The sequence below is a fragment of the Rhipicephalus microplus genome, chromosome 10 (assembly GCF_043290135.1).
Source record: "Rhipicephalus microplus isolate Deutch F79 chromosome 10, USDA_Rmic, whole genome shotgun sequence".
NCBI classification, from domain to species: domain Eukaryota; kingdom Metazoa; phylum Arthropoda; class Arachnida; order Ixodida; family Ixodidae; genus Rhipicephalus; species Rhipicephalus microplus.
Window position 1 is genome coordinate 31,238,000 of NC_134709.1, and position 19,619 is coordinate 31,257,618.

The 19,619-nt window shown below is 41.7% G+C and overlaps 1 protein-coding gene across 1 annotated transcript in view; it reads left to right on the top strand.

Moving 5' to 3' along the window:
* The window catches only part of LOC119181771 (uncharacterized), a 130,213-nt gene that overhangs the window by 17,083 nt on the left and 93,511 nt on the right, over positions 1-19,619 (top strand). Inside the window, exons 2-4 of the mRNA XM_075875371.1 lie at positions 2,710-2,816; positions 6,239-6,356; positions 11,188-11,241. Of these exons, the coding sequence (XP_075731486.1) occupies positions 2,710-2,816; positions 6,239-6,356; positions 11,188-11,241 (279 nt within the window). The remainder of the gene's footprint in view (positions 1-2,709; positions 2,817-6,238; positions 6,357-11,187; positions 11,242-19,619) is intronic.

Below are 19,619 nucleotides of genomic sequence, written 5' to 3' on the forward strand. Positions count from 1 at the left end.
GGCCTAGCGTTTTTCCAACATAAGTGGACCATTACTTGGTTTCCTCGATGTGTAACCGATGTCCGTTAACTGTGGTTCAACCACACAAACAAGAGCCTCTACGGTGACGATAAAAAATACTATTCCATTATTTGTACACAACGCATCTTGCCGAGTTGATGCAGTTGTAATTCATTGAAAACCCCATCAGCACGGCGACCATAAAGAGGTACCAGACGCTCGACCATGTCAGCGCCGGTTGTTTAAGCCACGTATATGAGGCGGAAACTATTGCAATGATATTCGAAACAGAACGCCATCAGGCTCAACACCAGACAGTTAGGGGAGAAGAGGAGGAGAAAAAAAAACGAAATACAAAGGCTCTAACGAGACGCTCGTTTGATTTTCTGCCTCGTTCGCGGGCAAATAGATGCAGGGATGAAAAGGAAGAGATAGAGGAGATAGGAATGTTCTATTAGCGCGGAACGTGCGTGTTTGTCCTGTACATGCCTAGAGTTGATTGCTAAGGTCAATTGATTTGAGAAACTATAAGCAACGCCATGATTAGGAGCATTCTTCCTCAAAAAGATTGTTGAAAGGTCAGAAGAGTGAAAAAGCAAAATCATTCAGACCTATAGGGTATGGTTTCAAAACTCTAGTGCGTTTAATTTCGTCACCAAAGGCTCATATATATAAAAAATAATCGATGGCAAAAACTTCACTTCCAAACTTTTCACCGAAACCACTGATGGTGGCGCTACTGATTTCAAAATATTTTTCTATTATATTGACCTCGTTTGCTGAATAGAATGTACTCAATCCTTGTATGATGGGTCTCTGGCTTTTTCGGAGGACATTACAATTAATTTTTAATTAATAAGGATAGCGTATACACTTTAGTAAACACCGTCACAACCAATGGGGTCATAGCAACTGGCATGGGAACTTGTGTGTGGCGTCACCACCTGCGTAGTCTTCTTTTGCGCGTATTCTCGCTTACCGAGCGTCTACTAGCTGCAGGAAGGGAGGTGCGTTTGATATAGAGGCGCAGTAATATACAGTCTTTCTGACGTATATATGAAATCTAACAGACAACAATGCCAAGGAATGAATAGACGAAGTTATTAGACCCCATTGTAATGTAAACTTGATGAAAGAAAAGTGGGTGAAAAGATAACTTGCCGTGAGCAAGAAGAACCCAACCTGCAGCTTTCGAATAACGCGTTCGATGCTTTACCAGTGAGCTACCACGGCGGCCATCCCCCCAGCCACTTTATTGGGTTTATATGTGATACTCCCATGGAAAAACGAGCCCCATTAAGTATAGAGTTCTTTCCACACACACACACACACACACACACACACACACACACACACACACACACACACACACACACACACACACACACACACACACACACACACACACACACACACACACACACACACACACACACACACACACACACACACACGTATATATATATATATATATATATATATATATATATATATATATATATATATATATATATATATATATATATATATATATTACTCCCTCTGTCTCGCAAACTCACACACACAAAAAAAGCACTAAAATAAAGATAACAATTTAAGAGAAAGAGTGTGGAATATTTAGAATGGAAGGAAAGGAGGAGAGATTGACTTCGATAATATTGTTTTATAATAACCGGAAAAACAAGTTTAAAGTCAAGCTAAAATTATTTTTTGATGCGCATGAAATTTCTAACCCAGATTAAAAACAATTACTTAGTGACTTCGTCAGGACTGTTTTTACTAACAAAATTTAGAAAGAACCTGAAGGGGTAACAAGAAAGATAAATACAAAAGCTGCTTATCTTTTTAGCCGGTAATGTCAGATGTATGTTCTAGTCGCAACCTTATCTGAAAACTTCACAAATGGTAATATTTGTATTATGCCCTGAGATATTGGGAAACCATCTTGGCTCCATACGAATTATAATTTGCCCCTCCGATATTGCAAGTATAACAGCGAACATCGTGTCGAGATCTGTCTTGTTCACGACTGGGATCCACCCTTCATTGTTCTTTTCCTATAATGGGGCTCAATTACTTTCTGCATGACTGAACAAAATGTATAGAGCTTAACGAAGTAGTGATGGATTGACATTAGTTTCATCTAATGGCTGCCATATAAAAGTCTATATATACGAACAAGTAACTGGATCCGGCTAAAGGCAACAAAAGGCCTCAAACATATATAAAAAATTTAGTTTGCTATTAGTTGCAGCATATTTTAAACTATACTATACTATACTATACTCTGCCTCGTAAAACGAGTGCACGTAAGAACACAGCAAATTTAGCTCGTTTCTTGTAATAGGTGTCACAGTAAGGAGATGTAATCTAATATATTACTATATATATAAAAAAAGAAATGCTACATCTAAGTCAAAGGCACTCTGCTTAGTGTTGTAATGATGATTCATGCTGGCTGTAAAACGGAAAGCGTTCGCTGACTGTATATTCTCTACTTTCTGACATATTACCTCGCGTAAATCAGAACTTTACATTATGTGAATGGCTGGGCTCTTTTACCGACAGGTTGTTTCATTAGAGTACGAGTAATATTTTATTCCAACATATACAGCTGCGCTAAAATAACGTAAATGATAAAGCGATCTAAACTTTGAGGCGTACGTATCTTCATTCTTTTTTTTCGCATGTGAACCACTAACAACACAGCTTGTGGATCTGCACGTGTACATTGTTCCCGAGGAAAGATGGCTGCGAAAGCGGAAGTTGGCTCGGAACCACGTGGTGGACTATGCCATATCCGCCGGATTCATACGGTACGTTATTATTGGCTCGTTAGAGAAGTTGACTTTTAGAGCATTACAGACGTATTCACGGTATTTTTTCCCACTGTTTGTGAACTTGTAAAGTAATTTCAGTCTCGCAAAAAATTTTTTAAAAATCGCATTTTTCACCATGTCGCGCAAGGCAGGGTCTCCACAGCGCTGATGGGCACATGGCTGGTTCTTGACTGGCTAAGCTTACAGCCAATTGGTTTTCTCTTTCCCATTTCTTGCTATAGTATGTTACACAAGGTTATCATTCCCATACGAATAACATAAATTGGTTATAATTGCTCTATTTTTAAATATTTTCTTTGTTTGTGTCTTTCTCTGTCTGTAAATTTTTTGTAAATATTTTGATAGTTTTGTATCTTTTGTCTCTTTCTTTTGCTCTTGTTTTCTGTTTCTTCCGATTTCCTTCTGTCGAGGAAACTCGTAAACCTCGATCATAGCTGCTCCGCTGTAAAGCTCCCATAGCGTTTGTGGGCAACAGCCATTGGGCAAATGTTACTGCTCACTGTACTGGTCGACAGGATATTAACAAGCGATCACATGGGCGGCGTACACCAATCAGCACCTAGCAGTTTTCTCATTTCTTCAAACAAATACTAATAGCGTTAACTTGTACATGCTCTGTTAAGCTTTAGTGTATCTCTATGAGTTTCGGATCTCTGAGAGTCCTTCTTACGAAACTAACAGTCAGAAGTATCATGTCGTAGTGGTTTTAACCGTTCGGACATTTGGAGACATTCCTGTTTTACTTTGGAAGCCCGAAATATTATTGTGCCTTTTGGAGCTGCTGTTCACAAGAAATATGAACACTGATTGTGGCGATTCCCATGAGGGACGCGTTAACTTGCTCAATTGACATATATAGGTACCCATTACGAGCAGAGCTAGCGTACAGAATAAATGTTAATGTTGGTTAAGATGTTGCATGGTTCTCGTCCAGTGTTGCTTTGATCCGAAGGAAATGCTCTTCATTCATGACCGACACACACACACACACACACACACACACACACACACACACACACACACACACACACACACACACACACACACACACACACACACACACACACACACACACACACACACACACGCACGCACACACACACACACACACACACACACACACACACACACACACACACACACACACACACACACACACACACACACACACACACACACACACACACACACACACACACACGTGCGCGCGCGCTACAATAGGAAGTGCGCATGACTATTCCACCTTTCGCAAATCTGTCTCCCCCTTGCGAGCTTTTCTAGAAGCTGACATCAATGTCGGTGGCCACCACGTGCGCTGCCGCCGTTGGAAAGCCATTTTTCATCGTGGCCTTTAAGACACGCGCACGGCAAATATCGATCGTCTCTGAGGCCACGGCTTCAATCGTTTAGTTGGTTGCTCTTCCGACAGATAGCGGGCCGTATGCATTTTGGCGGCTCGACTGATCTAAAGGCAACGACCGCGGAAAACAATATAACAGAAAAAAAATATCCAGCGAACACGCAAAGTGGTGTACCCGCCCAGGCGGGCAATTTATGCGGCGCAAAAAATTAGCGTCCACGGCAGAGACCAGGTTGCTGAAAGCGCTGCCCTTTTCCACTAAAACAGTTTCGTGCATTTTGACGGAGTTTCCTTTCACTTAAAAAAAAAAAAATATTTTGACCGTTGACCTAGGGCCGCATATAAATACGTCAGCTGGTTCTGCGTTGAAAGAGGCGTTGAAAAGGCTGCGGATAATGCAGCGTGGGACGTGATCTCCGCGGCAATGCGCTCGCAGGGCATGAAAGGTCAGTGACCCTAGATGGGATGTGTTGCCTTGCTTTATATGCTCCTAATCAGAGGAATTCGGCAGTCATTCACCTCCAGTTAAGTGCCTTTTTTTCTATTTCGTTAGCACATGTAACTTCTACAACGTCGTTTATTCCTCTTTAGTATCTTGCTAAGATATTAATGACAACCAAGAATGATACCAAAGAAAGTATAAGGGATGCGACTGGAAGTAATTTTCAATGTAAATGTGAAGGAAGAAAATTGGATGAAGTGATAATTTGCCACCGGCAAAGACCGGTCCTAACTAGTGGAAAGTTATCTTTGCGTACACTTTTCTTTCTTCTCATTTATATCAACTACAACCACTTCTAATAGCATCTCCCATACTTTTCTTGGCATGGTCATCTATTAGTTCTCATAATATTGCCTAACAAAAAAAGCGACCCCTTAAAATTACGTGTCTTGTTAAGAAACAATTGAAAGGATGCCCAGTAAAAGAAAAAAAAAAGGTTTGTTGTACAAGTGCGTAAGAAAGTAAATGTGAACTCTCTAACAAGCTTGACAACGCACTTTTAAAAAAGTGACTGTTATCGAGGCCTAGCGATGGACCTGACCTCACCATAAATGTAGTGTAGAGTCCATATGGCAAACGAAGCAACTTTATTTCCCCCTCACTTCCGTTCTCGAAATGTTTCTTCTTCGGTGCACGAATGATTGAATGTCCCTCTGGGGGATGCGTACTAAGCAGTACTGATTGTATTTATTCTACTCGCTTGTAATAAAAATGTCAGTTGCTAGTTCAGTGCTTGTCTTGTGTACGCCTTGTTTTGTGTGTCCTCTTTATGCGCTCAATTTTCCATCATGAATGTCCCTAGTTTCACTTCCTTGTGTAGACTGTTTCTATGTACTTGCAAGTTTGAGAAACAGATGGTAACTCTTTTTTGCAACGTCTAAATAGCACCAAAAGAGAGAGAGAGAGAGAAAGAGAGACAGAAAGAGAGGGAGAGAAAGAGAGAGCTACCATGCATAGTTTAATCAGTTTCCGTTCCAAATCAGTCCACTCCTATATGCTTTTTTTGGACCTTCTTACGTCACTCGAGCGTCCTAGCTTTTTTCTAATAATATTTTATGCAATATCCTCTTCTTTTTTCCTCATTACCTTTTAATCCCCTTTCCTCACCCCAGTGCGTGGTAGCAAACCGGAAATTCTCTTTTGGTTAACCACCCTGACTTTCACTTGACCTTTCTCTGTATTTCTTTTAAATTTGTGTTAACTTAAGCCTACACTACTTCACTAGTGAATAAAGCGCCAGCATAACTGAATCTCTAGGCCAGAATTTCAGGCGCAAGCTGTGCTATAGGAAGTCCCGTGCTGCTCGTTCCTAGAGTAACTGCGAGTTCTCATATCCCGACTTACCCGCCTAATGAGAGTCGATCTCTACTTCCACATTGTTTGACATTTGGCTATAACGAAGCGCAACGGGCATGTTGCCAAAAATTTATTACGTTATGAATGTAATCATAAAATTGTCCTGTGGAATAAACCCCCGCACACCTACTTCAGACGTAACAATGCGTTCGATCGATGACAGTGCTTTTCCTTGGACAGAGTTCTGCCCACTGCCCGCCTGGGAGACGTGCGGAGGGAGATCGACCGGCAGCTGGGTCACGACGTGGTTCCCAAGGAGTACGTCTTCCTTCGCAGCGTCGGAAGGAATTTCACCCAGGTACGTCAGTTTGGGTTCACGTGAAAATACACACCCACCCGTATATTACGTAGTACTGATATGCAAAGACGTGCTCCTTAAGTTCAGCACATGTTTCTCTAATATAAGAAATGGCATACTGATAACCTCTTTAAAGGTAAACATATTACAAACCAGAGATCTGCCTGGCTGGGATATCTTGATACTTGATTGGTCCCGAAACGTAGGGCTAGTTTTAGGGGCGAAGCTCCTTAAGGCGTGGGTCTGTACATCTACTGATGCATGTAGTTGTAGTAGTAACTATCTACTTCGTTTAGTTACTACAGTGTTCACTAGATGGCGGTACTTGTAGTTGATGAAGATATGCGACATATTACAAAACTAGATGGTAGTACTTGGACTGTTCACTAGATGGCGCTACTTGTAGTTGATGAATAGGTGCGAGATGGTATAAACTTATATTGCGATATTTGTAGTTGATGAAGAAAGATGTGAGATGTTATAATAGGAACGATGTCACATATGACGCGTGTCATTGGTGGAAGGCAATCGTTCGATTTAGTTAGCCGACGTTCGCTATGGGGAGCGTTGTAATAAAATTCGTTCGCTGCTGACGTGTGCGCGTGCACGAAGTCACCGGATGGACAAGACTGCAGAGTGGCGAGTGCACCAGGTGGCGCCAGTGCGCACTCGCAGACAGAATCCCGATCTGCGAGCCCGCGAGGCAGAAGCGCGCCGTGAAGCTGCGCGACGCCGCCGCCAAGATCCTGTTGTACGAGATTGGGAGGCCCAAGCGGCACGGCATACACACGCAGCGTTTCTCACGTCTTGAAATGATGATCGACTGAGCGAATTACACGGAAGATTCACGGTTTGCCGATGATTCCCTCCGGAGCTTCACCCACTTATCATCATTCACCCCATGGATATGCTGTGATCTTGAAATTGGTTGGTAAGAACTTCATTGTAGTTCTGAAAAGTGAAACATTTCTCTGCGTACCGCAAGCACATATGCACTTTTGGTATCTATCTATCTATCTATCTATCTATCTATCTATCTATCTATCTATCTATCTATCTATCTATCTATCTATCTATCTATCTATCTATCTATCTATCTATCTATCTATCTATCTATCTATCTATCTATCTATCTATCTATCTATCTATCTATCTATCTATCTATCTATCTATCTATCTATCTATCTATCTATCTATCTATCTATCTATCTATCTATCTATCTATCTATCTATCTATCTATCTATCTATCTATCTATGTCTGGGTGCTCTCACGATCACCCCCTTAAATTTGGAGTACACCAAAATTAGTACGCGATTGTAAGATGGTTTGATAAATACGACGCGCTGGTCATAAAATAAATTATGGGACGAACGTGTGTAGGCGGGCGCTCATTGTGGTAACGTGCAAGATGATTGCAAAACAAAAATGAAAGAGCGTTCAATATGATGGCCATATTTTGGGACGTGTGCTGAATTCTGAATTTAACAAGAAATAGTCCGAAGGACGTCAAGAGACACGCGTTTTTTGAAGGTGCTAGAAATTCTAGACACGGCACTGAAACTTGCACAAGCATAAAAACATAAGAACAAGAAGAAGGAAAGCAAAAGTAAAAAAAGAAAGCAAGACCAAGTCGTTCAGAAAGTGTCGTCGCACTACTTCTCTGAACTTAAGCATTCTGAGAGAAGTTTTGATGGTGCGATTTCGCGAACCTCGAGGGGGATTTAGGAGCACGTCGAGCGTGGAGCCGCGTCATAGCCGATGTTGGCCTTCGACCTTATTTTTCGAGGGGCTGTTTACCTATGCGATAGGCGCTGCTCAAAATTCGCTGTTCTATATGCAAGACGTGCATGCAGCGTTCAGCCAGGAATGCCGGAAGCATGCGAGGAATGGAGCTTAGAGTCAACGAAAGCTGACATCAACGTCCATTACTGAAAATTTATCTTACCAATCCCGCGAAACCTAAGGATAGTAATAGAAAGCCTGCAGAGCACCTCTACATAGTTTTAATGAATTGTTGCCAAGTTAAATAGGTAATATTGTTCAAAACATTTCTTAACACAATATAAGGCAAAACACAGGTTCAAACGCAGTGTTGCTAAAATATAAATGTGGACATTCACATAGATGTATATAACGCTTACATGCATGTATATCATCATGTTAACACGCCCGTGTAACAGCCTCGCAAACATTTATCTCGCTTGTGTTGTTGCCGATTTTTTCTGTGTGTATTTTCTATGTGCACTGAGTTCAAAAAAAAAAAGGGTAAGGGCAAGCTCATGGCCGCAACGCACATGCTCACAAAACGTTTTTTCTTTATTTTTTTGCAATGTCGTTCTATGATAGGGTGCTTACAGAGAAGTCGTTGGGGTACACCCTTGTTAAAGAATCTGGCGGCGGAGCGCACTGAATTGGAGGCAAGAAAATTTAGGGCTAAGTAACGCACATACTTTCGCTCCCACCTCTTAACTTCGACTCTAACGCGTAGATAAGAGCCACCATTATCATTAGAGACCAGAGTCACCTCAACGTGACGTGTTTATTACGAGTAATGGTGCATGCCAGTCGTTACGCTGTAAAATTTGACGTCGCGTTTGAATGCATGAGCATTGTTGGAAAGCGGGAAAGAATGACGTATGGAAGGTAGGTGAAGTCCGTCAGCCCAGCGTAAAGGCTGCCTAAATTGAGTGCTTTTATGAAAACAACAGAAAACACAGAGAGAAAGGGGTAAACACAAAAGTTGTAGGAACTACAATGCCCCATAGAGTTTTCTAAAAATTAACCAGAGGGAACTCCAGTGCTGCGATCATTCAGCAACCATGAGAATGATGGGTGGTACGCGGATTTGCCTAGTGTTCGTGCATGAGGGCTTCGAAAGCACTTACGGCCTTGTTTGTTGTTGTGTTTTCGTTTTGTTTCGAATCGGACCGTTGTCAACTTCGTGAGCCAGCGATTAGAATGGGTGAGCCTAAGAAGGTAAAGGTAATGAGGCGTAGCCACTCAACCTTTGCCGAATTCAGGCCCCACTAAGCCAAACGGAGCTGAAAGAACAAAGATTAGGCAAATCCATGTACCACACATCATTGCCGTGCTAGCTACAGCGTCATGCGTTGCTGACGGCTACAGCGACACTAGCGCCAGAGTTTTCTCTAGTGTTTATTTAAGAAACTGTATGCAATGCCCGACCGAACAAGGTTCAGAAGATAGAGGGTCGTAAAAATCAGCAACTCTTCAGTATAGGATGTCACCAATGTCTCGACAAGTGGTTTTGCATGCCGTGCTGCTTTATCCGTAATCTGTACTCATACGTCAATGAAGCGTAACCTTTTTATATAGGTGCTATGATACAATCAAATAAGATAACTTCAATTGCGAGAAAATTGAGACAATGTTCTCGAAATTAGAAAGAGCATTGATAGCTAATATTCGTGAAATACTTTGAGAGTGCTTGTTATTGCACCAGTTGGTATAGCATATTGTATATTTGGAATTCCTTGAAACACCAGGAAGTAGTAAGGTACACATAAACCACAATAGAAAGTGCTCTAGCAACTGAAGTTTATTTGAGAATCCTTCTTTAATGTTTAGGAAAAGCTTATTTACACTATGTACCGAGAACAAAGATTTCATAACATTTCAGTAATAAGGGAACATACACTTTAGCACATCTATGTACCAAGACAAACATCACAACGTTGCAATGATGACATCATTGCCTTAATATACATGACAGTGCTGACATACATGTACACAAAAACTCAATGTGATATCATGATACAATGAATGGTATAACGAGTTATACATGTGTTTAGAAAAAGGGGGTAACGATTTAGAGTACTAGTTGCTCTACTATGGGATAGCTTAAAGCCGGTGAACTTCAGTGGTATGAGATATGGTATCCTTAACTATACCATGTACCTCACTAGGTTCAAGTTCGCATGCATAAAGCCACAAAGGATGCTCATGTGAACTTCACTTGCTGGAGTACTTTCATTTGAGGTTTATGTGTGCCTTACTGTGTCCTTGATTTCCAAGTGCATCCAATAGATACAGCATTTTTTAGTTTTAATTGAAATTAAACAAAAACTGCGCATTAATCAAATTAAACCTGAAATTGAAATTTTTATTCCGCAACAAGAACACATTACGATAAGGGCAAGCAAAAGCTGGGAGAACAGCTCGAGTAGCCCTGACCCCTTGTACACAGGGTAGCACAGATTACGGGCGGCTAAGGACAACCAAAATAAAAGAGGGTTTCGCAATTTCCATTAAAAAAGAAAAACAAAAATGAAATAATAATATGCAGACATAATTAAAGTTAGTCCCCAGAACACATCATTATATATACAATAATGGCAATTATTTTGGTGATGCGCTGAATACGTCAATGTTGTGTTCACTAGTTATGTGGTTTATTAGTGTAAACAGTTCAAACTTTAACATTTTATTTCTGTATCTCGTTCTACATTTTGATGTGTGCCACATTTCATGTTGACGTAGATTATAAACAGGAAAATGTTTCTCTAATCTAGCTATTTTGGGAATCGTATCATTATTTTTCAGTAAGACGAACTTATAAAAACGACTTCGTTTGTGGTCATATATTGATGCAAACTGAATTATGCAGTGTTTTCGAAGCAACTATGCTGTGTGGCAGCGTTATGGTAATTTACAGGCAAGACATAAAGCTTCATTTTGCAAGATTTTTTATTTTTGCAAGTAGGGCTATAAAAATGTCCACCGCAAATCGTTAAGAGCGCGAACTTATTTCTGGCTTGGTTTGTACAAACCTAACAAGTGATGAGTGATTGACAAAACAATTTTTTTAGGTGAAAGACTTTCAAGAGATGGACCTAAAGGCCAAAAGCTTCCTCCCTCCTTGTGTGAGTACAGTCATTTTTGTTGCATGTATGTTTGTTTTAGCTTTATTCATTTGCGGGACAGAAAACTCTTCATAAAAATTACATTGTGGAAATCCCTTTTGCTATTGACATTGCTGATTTGATATTGATAATATTGATAATGATATCAAGAACAGCCTAAAATCACGCTTCTTTGGGTCGAGGGCTTCCCATTACAAAGCGATTGATTCAAGAAACGTCGTGCTTTTTTTTTTTTCAAAATTACACGAGGTTGGCCTTTTTTGAATGATTAAAGTTCGCGTGATTGCGTCATAGTAAGGCGTACACTGGTAAGCGCATTGAGGGTAAAGAATAGATGGCATCGATAAGCATCTCAAGTTATATTACCGATTCCAACTCTACAATTGTGTAGCATTAAGACTTACAGAGTGTTAAAGAAAATGCCTTCTCAAATCCTGCAGGGCTGCGCTCATATCTAGTTTTCTTTTGTTGCCCCGAGTGACATTACCTTCCTTGCAGAGAACCCCGTCCTCACCGCCATGCAGTGCAGTTTAGAGCTAACAAGCTTTTGATCACAAAGGAAGAACCATACATATATATAAACAATAACTCGCAAAAAACACAGGTACAGCTTTTCTTACACTATTGACAACTGCCCCTTAACCACAGTCTCTAACCACAGATTTCTAAGAATAGGGATTTCAAACGACCTGAGATGAGATACCCAGATTCATAATACTACTAGCACAGCCATGAAAAGACTATCTTTATTGAAAAGACATTTCAAACACGCACCACTAATTACCAAACTAATCGCTTATACTACCCTGGTCAGATCTGTATTGGAATATGCCAGCCCTGTCTGGTTCCCGTATACGCACCAACAGATTAATGAAATAGAAACAGTTCAAATAAAAGAAATAAGGTTTATTTTTAACAAGTATAGACTGACAGACTCACCGATGCACCTACTCAATAACGCTGGCATTCTAACACTACGAAACCGAACATAACTAACAAGACTAAATCTAATGTTTCAACTACTTCACAAAATAATAAAAATAGAGACTTCAAGGTATATATCTTATTTTTTCACGGCAGAGCAACCCATCATAATCGTTCCCATACTTTTGCAGAATACTCTTTTAACACTAATTGCTTTAAATATTGATTTTTCTCCAAACCATTAAAGACTGGAACTCACCAAAACCCACCTTAATCACTGAATCATCCATAAACCTTTTTACAGCTGCGATTGAAAGCGAATTGCTTGCCTCGAAAATCACACTAACGACATCTTAGCATCAATAAACCCAATAAACGATGAGTCCGTGTCATGTTACTAATACAAAAATTTTGTTTTTTATGATCGTTATATTTCAAGTGACATGTTTTTCGATTAGTTTATTGTTCATCAAATTGTTTAAATGAGTTGTTCAAGAATACTGTCTACTTGTTGACCCTACCCCATATTACAAATGCATGCATTATCTTTTTGCAATCGTTTTTTAGTGATAACCTAGTTCATGACTTCGCTATTACTAAATTTGTTTGACTGTGTGTTCTTATAATGGCAATGTATATTCTTTGATTTTTATGTCATTTTGTAATTGCGGCCTTTTCTTGTGTTTTCCATCATTATGATTTGTGTAAACAAATATTCGCTTTCATATGCCCCCTGCTATAATCTCTGATGAGATCGGCAGTATTGTTAAATAAATAAATGAAATAAATAAAACTATTACATCACACACACACACACACACACACACGTGCGCGCGCACGCACACACACACACACACGCACACACACACACACGCACACACACACGCACACACACACACACACACACACACACACGCACGCACACACACAAAATACGCAGGGCGCCGCTACTTAGGTACTACATGGCAAGTTGCGTGTGAGCATCCGTACAGCCTTATTGATAAATAAGGATTGAAGTTGAGCATCACAATACCACAGTATGATTACGCGAGACGCCGTAATAGAAAGAACCGCAAATTTAAGTCAACAGGGGTTATTTAACGTGAAACTAAATCGAAGCACGTGCGCAGCCCCAAGCAGTTTCGCTTCAATTGAAGATGCAGCCGCCGGAGCCGGGGTTCTTTACCCCAACCTTCGGTTCAGAAATTGAGCACCACAGTGACTAGACTGCCGTTGAGGGTTCCGTAGAGCTTCATGCATGCAATACATGAATCTAAGAGTGTTTGATTTTTAAACCTTATGCCGAAACTGAATTACTAAAAGCGCACTTGTAAAAAAAAAAAACTATAGGAGTTATTCAGTGTACGAATACAACCGATGAGCGAAGCTCCTTAGAAATGGGACGCACACGACGACGGACCGGATTTCGCTGCGGGCTTTCATGAGGGCAGTAGTGTGGGGAGCGGGTGAGGAGAGCGTCTGCTGCGCTTGATGGCGGGAACGGCGAAGCGAGTGAGCGTGCGGTGCGCGCCATCTGCCATCGTGCCTGCGCCGAGAGGGCGCACCTGTCGTTTTGCTCGGCGCGCTTTCCCGGCTCAGGGAGCTTCGACGGCGACGGCGGTGACAGCTGGGTGCGGGCTTAAGGAGCTTCGGTCCTAAAGAAATTAGGTGCTTATTTGGCAGCTGGTTTTCATTCCCAAGCTTTTTTATTGATATATGTAAGGAGATGTTGGCGCGCAAGTAAGAGGCCGCCTACTCCTTAGCCCATGAGTGAATATTGAGAACATGTTAAAGGAAAAATTAAGTGCTGTACATGGAAAATAGAACACGCGAGCACACATATATGCCATTTACCGTTCCCATTCGATGTGTCCAAATTCGAAGTAGAAGCCGGTTAACAAAATAAGCCTCAGAAGTGCTGTGGATAGAAAATGAAGGTGCAGGCGAAATGTCCACGCTTCTTTCTATTCTAGGCCTCGTTCAAACGCCATGCTAACGCACCAGATGTGATAATCCTAAATTAAAAGAAAAGTTTCATTTCACACACAACACACCACACGTGCAATAAACATACACGCAAACATAATTAAACTAACATACAATAAAGCCAAAGGTAAAACGAGGGACACTGTCTGTTTTTTACCGGTGCAGTAATAATTACGGCATAAATATAAAAAACACTGTGGATTAAAACCCATCTTGACACAGCAAAGAACCGAACCTAGAACCTTCGAGTAACGCGGTAAGTTCTCGTGCTACCTCCGGCAAGTTCGTCCTAATTTACGTTAATTCATTCACATTTATTTATTAACTACTACTACAATGGTAAAACTATTAGGAACCACTCCTATTTTTTTATTGACTTCAATGCATGTTAATCTAAATATGCTGGAGCCAACAGACGATTGAATTCTCGGAACATCCCCTCCTTTGTTTTTACATATGCGCAATGAACTATGTCAGGAGTGCAATATTTGTTTCAATAAAGAAAAAAAAAGAAAAAGAAGCCGCCATACCGAAATAAACTTGTGTGTTAGCGATCATAACTAAAAGAAAAATGAATAAATAAATAAATAAATAAATAAATTAATTAATAATGAAATGATTATGTAGTACATCGATTCCCGAACGTTCGGTGATGACAAGAATTACGCGAGCAGCTTAATTAATAAAAGACGCGGCTTTCACCGCCAAAGGGAAGAGTCGTTCTTATCGTACTCTTGACCTTACCGACTGGCAGCTTCGAAAGCATTCGACTTTCTCAGTACTTCAAATTGAAAGGCGTTCAAGTGGCAATGACGCGCTCGTGATAAAGCCTTACGCAATCAGAACTTTCGCAAGCATGAGTATTCGTTGTAGGATACAATGAGAAGGAGGGGATGTTCTAGCTGATAAAAAAAGAATAAAAAAAATGCTTCAATATTTTAAGGAGACTGTGAGGAGAAAAATCTCGGATGACCTCTGAGGAATTTGTTTTAATAAATGACTCCATGCGTGCTGTCAGGTAGGGACAATTTATTTAATTAAGCTGGCACTATCCTTTCATTTTATTATTTTTAAGAAGAGAGGAGAATACACTCCGAAAAAGAAAAAAGGCGCGTCTGGAAGGAGGGTCTAGGAAATCTCTGAGCTTCTGATTAAAATTACGGGAGTGTATAGCCACCATTGAATTTCACAACTATGTATATCAATAAAGAGCAATATGCTAATTTGTGACTGTCGTCGTTGGTTATTGCGCCTATCTGCAACTTTCAGAGGGGGCAGACAGAATGATGAGAAGCGAAAAATATTTCGTTATTTTGTTTTTGAGTCGACTAAATATGATTTTATTATAACTGAGCTGAGTGAAGGGCACGAAGGATAAACCATAGACTTTGCTATGAATACACTAGAAGGAACTCCGGTGCTATAGTGTATATTGAAGCTGCAACGCAAGGCGCTCCAGCCAACGTGGAAATGAAGGTTAGTAAACAAGTTTGCCTAGACTTCGTACTTTTGGCTCTGTTTCGCTTCGCGTGGCTTGGGCCTGCTTTGCCAATAACCCCAATCGGCGAATGTTCAGCAGTTGCACTTCGTTACCTTCACCACCACTGAAACCAAACTTGGCTTCGCGTTTTTTGTTGTTGCTGCAACGTGTTCCTGGGAGCGTGTTAGTCATAACATGGCACATCGTTTTCTTCAATGCGCGATAGTCAATTGATTGTAGGCTGGTTATTACCAACAAATGTCAGTTTCGGTTTCAAAAATTGATTGATATGTGGGGTTTAACGTCCCAAAACCACCATATGATTATGAGAGATGCCGTAGTGGAGGGCTCCGGAAATTTCGACCACCTGGGGTTCTTTAACGTGCACCCAAATCTGAGCACACGGGCCTACAACATTCGGTTTCAAAAAAAAAAAAAAAAAAACAAGCCATCGGGTGTAACTATCTTTAGCCTGTGCAACGCTCGACCGTGTCAGCACAAAACTGTGACGCACTTCCGCACGGTTCGCATAGAAAAGTTTTTTTCTCCTAACGAGAAACGGGACAGCTATGTCATCAAACAGATAACTTTCAACTCGTACGCCACGGCCATGGACTCGCGAGCAGCCGCTGAGTAGTAGTGTGCAAGAGCAAACGCGACCCCCCCCCCCCTCTCAGCCTTTAACTGCTCAGCCTTCACTCGAACATGAACTCATCTTCTGGCACAGCACAAGGTTTACGCCCATTCCCTACATTCTTCTCATATGCATCTTTGCGGTAGAACTGAATGGCTGAATTCAACGAATAGAAACACAGTGATCTACAGAAGTTGTGTAAATAGGAAGGAAGCGTCCCAGGCCAACGTTTCAATCAGTGGACTTTTCCGTATCAAAAAAACACGATATGGTAATGATTCACGCTGTAGGGCAGGGCTTCGGATGTTCCGATAAACTAATGTTCTTCAACGCGCGCTGACACTGCAGAGTACAATTGAATTTTTTTCCTCCGTATAGAAACGCGACTGCCACAGCCTGGATGGAACCCGCAACAAACGGGTTATCATAGGTACCTCTTCATCGTTTGCATGTTAGTTATGAAATGTCTATTCGTCTACGTCACCTCATGCGCATGCTGAAAGCGGTATCCTCTGACAAGGGTCATCATGTCCTTACGCCACTCACTCAGAATCGCATTTTTTTTGAAGTGCCCTTGTCATCGCATGGCCTGCTGGACTACATTTCTTCCATTGGCCTCGGTGCTCTAGGGGTTCTGGTACTCTTCTGCTAACCCAAAAGGTCGTGGGATCGATTCCCCCGTCCGTGGTGGCCACATTTTGATACAGGAATAATGATAGAGGCCCGTGTGCTCAAATTTAGAGGCACGTTGAACAACCCCACGTGTGTGAAATTCTTGCACCTCTCCACCACGGCCTGTCATAACCATATTCAGATTTCAGAACGTCAAAACTCAGCAAATATAATCAGTTCAACAGTTTGACCTCCAACCATCCCGAAGTCGGAGAATGCCAATTTCAACTACAGCATTATCGAATAAATAAAAAAGAAGTACTACAGTTTAATCATGTTGTTCTCCTAACAACATTGCCTGTCAAACACAAACAAGCTTTTTATTTGAGACACGTCGAACACAATGTGTGGAGACCGCAACATTTAAAAAAGAAGAAAAAAAAAACAGCCCCGTGATTTAGTTGACACTCATGCTTAAGGCGGCTTAACACGTCCTGACGTCAGAGATATTTTTAGCAGCACGCCCACGTCCCTTGTCAAGCCCGGTCGGGTAGCACGATGGCCGCGCTTCAAGCGAGGCCGTTGATCTGACCACGCTTTTTTTTTCTTCGTTGGTTGCGACCGTCCGACATTTTTCGAGGTGTCTGCCCCCGTTCAGCTGTCACTTGCTAAAGGATTACCCGACCGTTCAAAAAAAAAAAAAAGAAAAGAAAAAAAGAGGCATACATAGGGCGTGGTGTTTCGCACCAAAACTGCGGCGCACTAAGGGCGTTGTACCGAAGTTCTTCTGACGCTTTGCCGCAGAGTTCTTGTAGTTAATTGGCGCACTGTTTTCGTTCGAAAAACAAACACCAAAAGATGACCTCTCAACATCTGCCGAGTTCTGCGCTGCTATAGTCCAGTTTTTGTATCGTCGCCAACGTGATTAGCCCGAGGCTCTTTCACCGACGATCATCATCATCATCATCATCATCATCATCATCATCATCATCATCATCATCATCATCATCATCATTATCATCATCACCATCATCATCATCATCATCATCATCATCATTATTATTATTATTATTATTATTATTATTATTATTATTATTATTATTATTATTATTATTATTATTAGAGTGGTAAATGCGTGATCACACTCGCAAGACCATGACGAGATGTCGTTGGCACTGCTTAAAAGTTGGGTCAAAGGGGCAATTATGGAGGCAAAGTTGCGCACAAACCGACGAAAGTAGGAGCACAACCCTACGAAGCTGCGTAACTGTTTTACAGTCGTCGGTTTGGGGAATTCAGCGACAGCGCGTAGTTTATTAGCCGGGTCGGGAAGAACGCCATCCTTTGATACGACGTGACCGAGAATGGTGAGCTTCCGAGCAGCGAAGTGGCATTTCTTGAGATTCAGTTTGAGCTGCGCATTCTTCAGACACGCGAGGACATGTTTCAGGCGCACAAAATGTGTTGCCAAATCGGGTGCAAAGACGACGATATTGTTGAAGTAGCAGAGGCATATGTTCTATTTCAAACCCCGAAAAACCGAGTCTATCATGCACTCGAATATGGCCGGCGCATCGCAGAGGCCGAAGGGCATGACATTGAATTCATAAAGCCCGTTTGGTGTCACGAAGGCGTTTTTTGAATGATCGGCATCTGCTAAGGGCACCTGCCAATACCCCTAACGCAAATCTAACGACGAAAAAAACTCGGCACCTTGTAAGCAATCAAGGGCGTCATCAATCCTAAACAAAGGGTATACGTCTTTGCGAGTGATTTTATTTAGGCGTCTGTAATCAACGCAAAAGCAAGTTGTAACATCCTTCTTCTGAACAAGAACGACAGGTGATGCCCATGGACTTTGGGAAGGTGGGATAACGCCATGCTTGGGCAGATCGTCGACCTGTTCAGTGATAACCTGACGTTCCGCGACGGAAACACGGTATGGTCGCTGTCATACTGGCACGTTGAAACCTGTGTCGATGCAATGAAAAAAAAAAAACTGGGAGTTCGGCCAAGAATAGGTTGAACAACGTCAAAGGATTCGCGGAACTGGTAGAGCAGCTGAAGAAGCTCAGAGCGTTCAGATGGCGATAGTCCGTCGGCGATCGATGAATCGAAAAGCTCGGAAGGTGGTACATTAGAAGGGTTGAGGGCACTGATGGCGTCGTAGTCACAGGAACAATCTGGCGGCATGGTAAAAATTTGTTCTTCCTCAATAGCATGCACGTGTCCAAGAGTTCACCTTGAAACAGTTCGGTGGGATACGGAAGGGAATTGATGAGGCAAAGAGCACTGTTTCCTTCAGAAATGGAGAGCGTTGAATAAGGCAGAAGAAGTGATCTTCGACTAAGGAAGAGGCTTGATGGTTCAAAAAATGCAGCTTCGTCCCTAATGCCGTCACAGAACACGGGGAGCAACACAGCTGCTGTTGGAGGAATTTCAGTGCCTTCTTTGACGACGAGTTTGTGTACGGCTGGCTGAATGTGGTTGGTTGGTTGGTCGTAAAACGGGAAGAGTTCAAGTTCCGATCTTGCACAATCAATGACGGCGTGGTTACGCAATAAAAAATCCCATCCGAGTATGATGTCGTGTGAGCATGACGAAAGGACAATAAACTCAACAGTGTAGTGGTCATTCGCGATGATCAGTCGGACAGTACAGGCGGCTACAGGCGGAACCGGGTCCCCATTCGCTGTTTGCAAGGACATCGTATCAATAGGCGTAGTCACTTTTCGGAGCTTG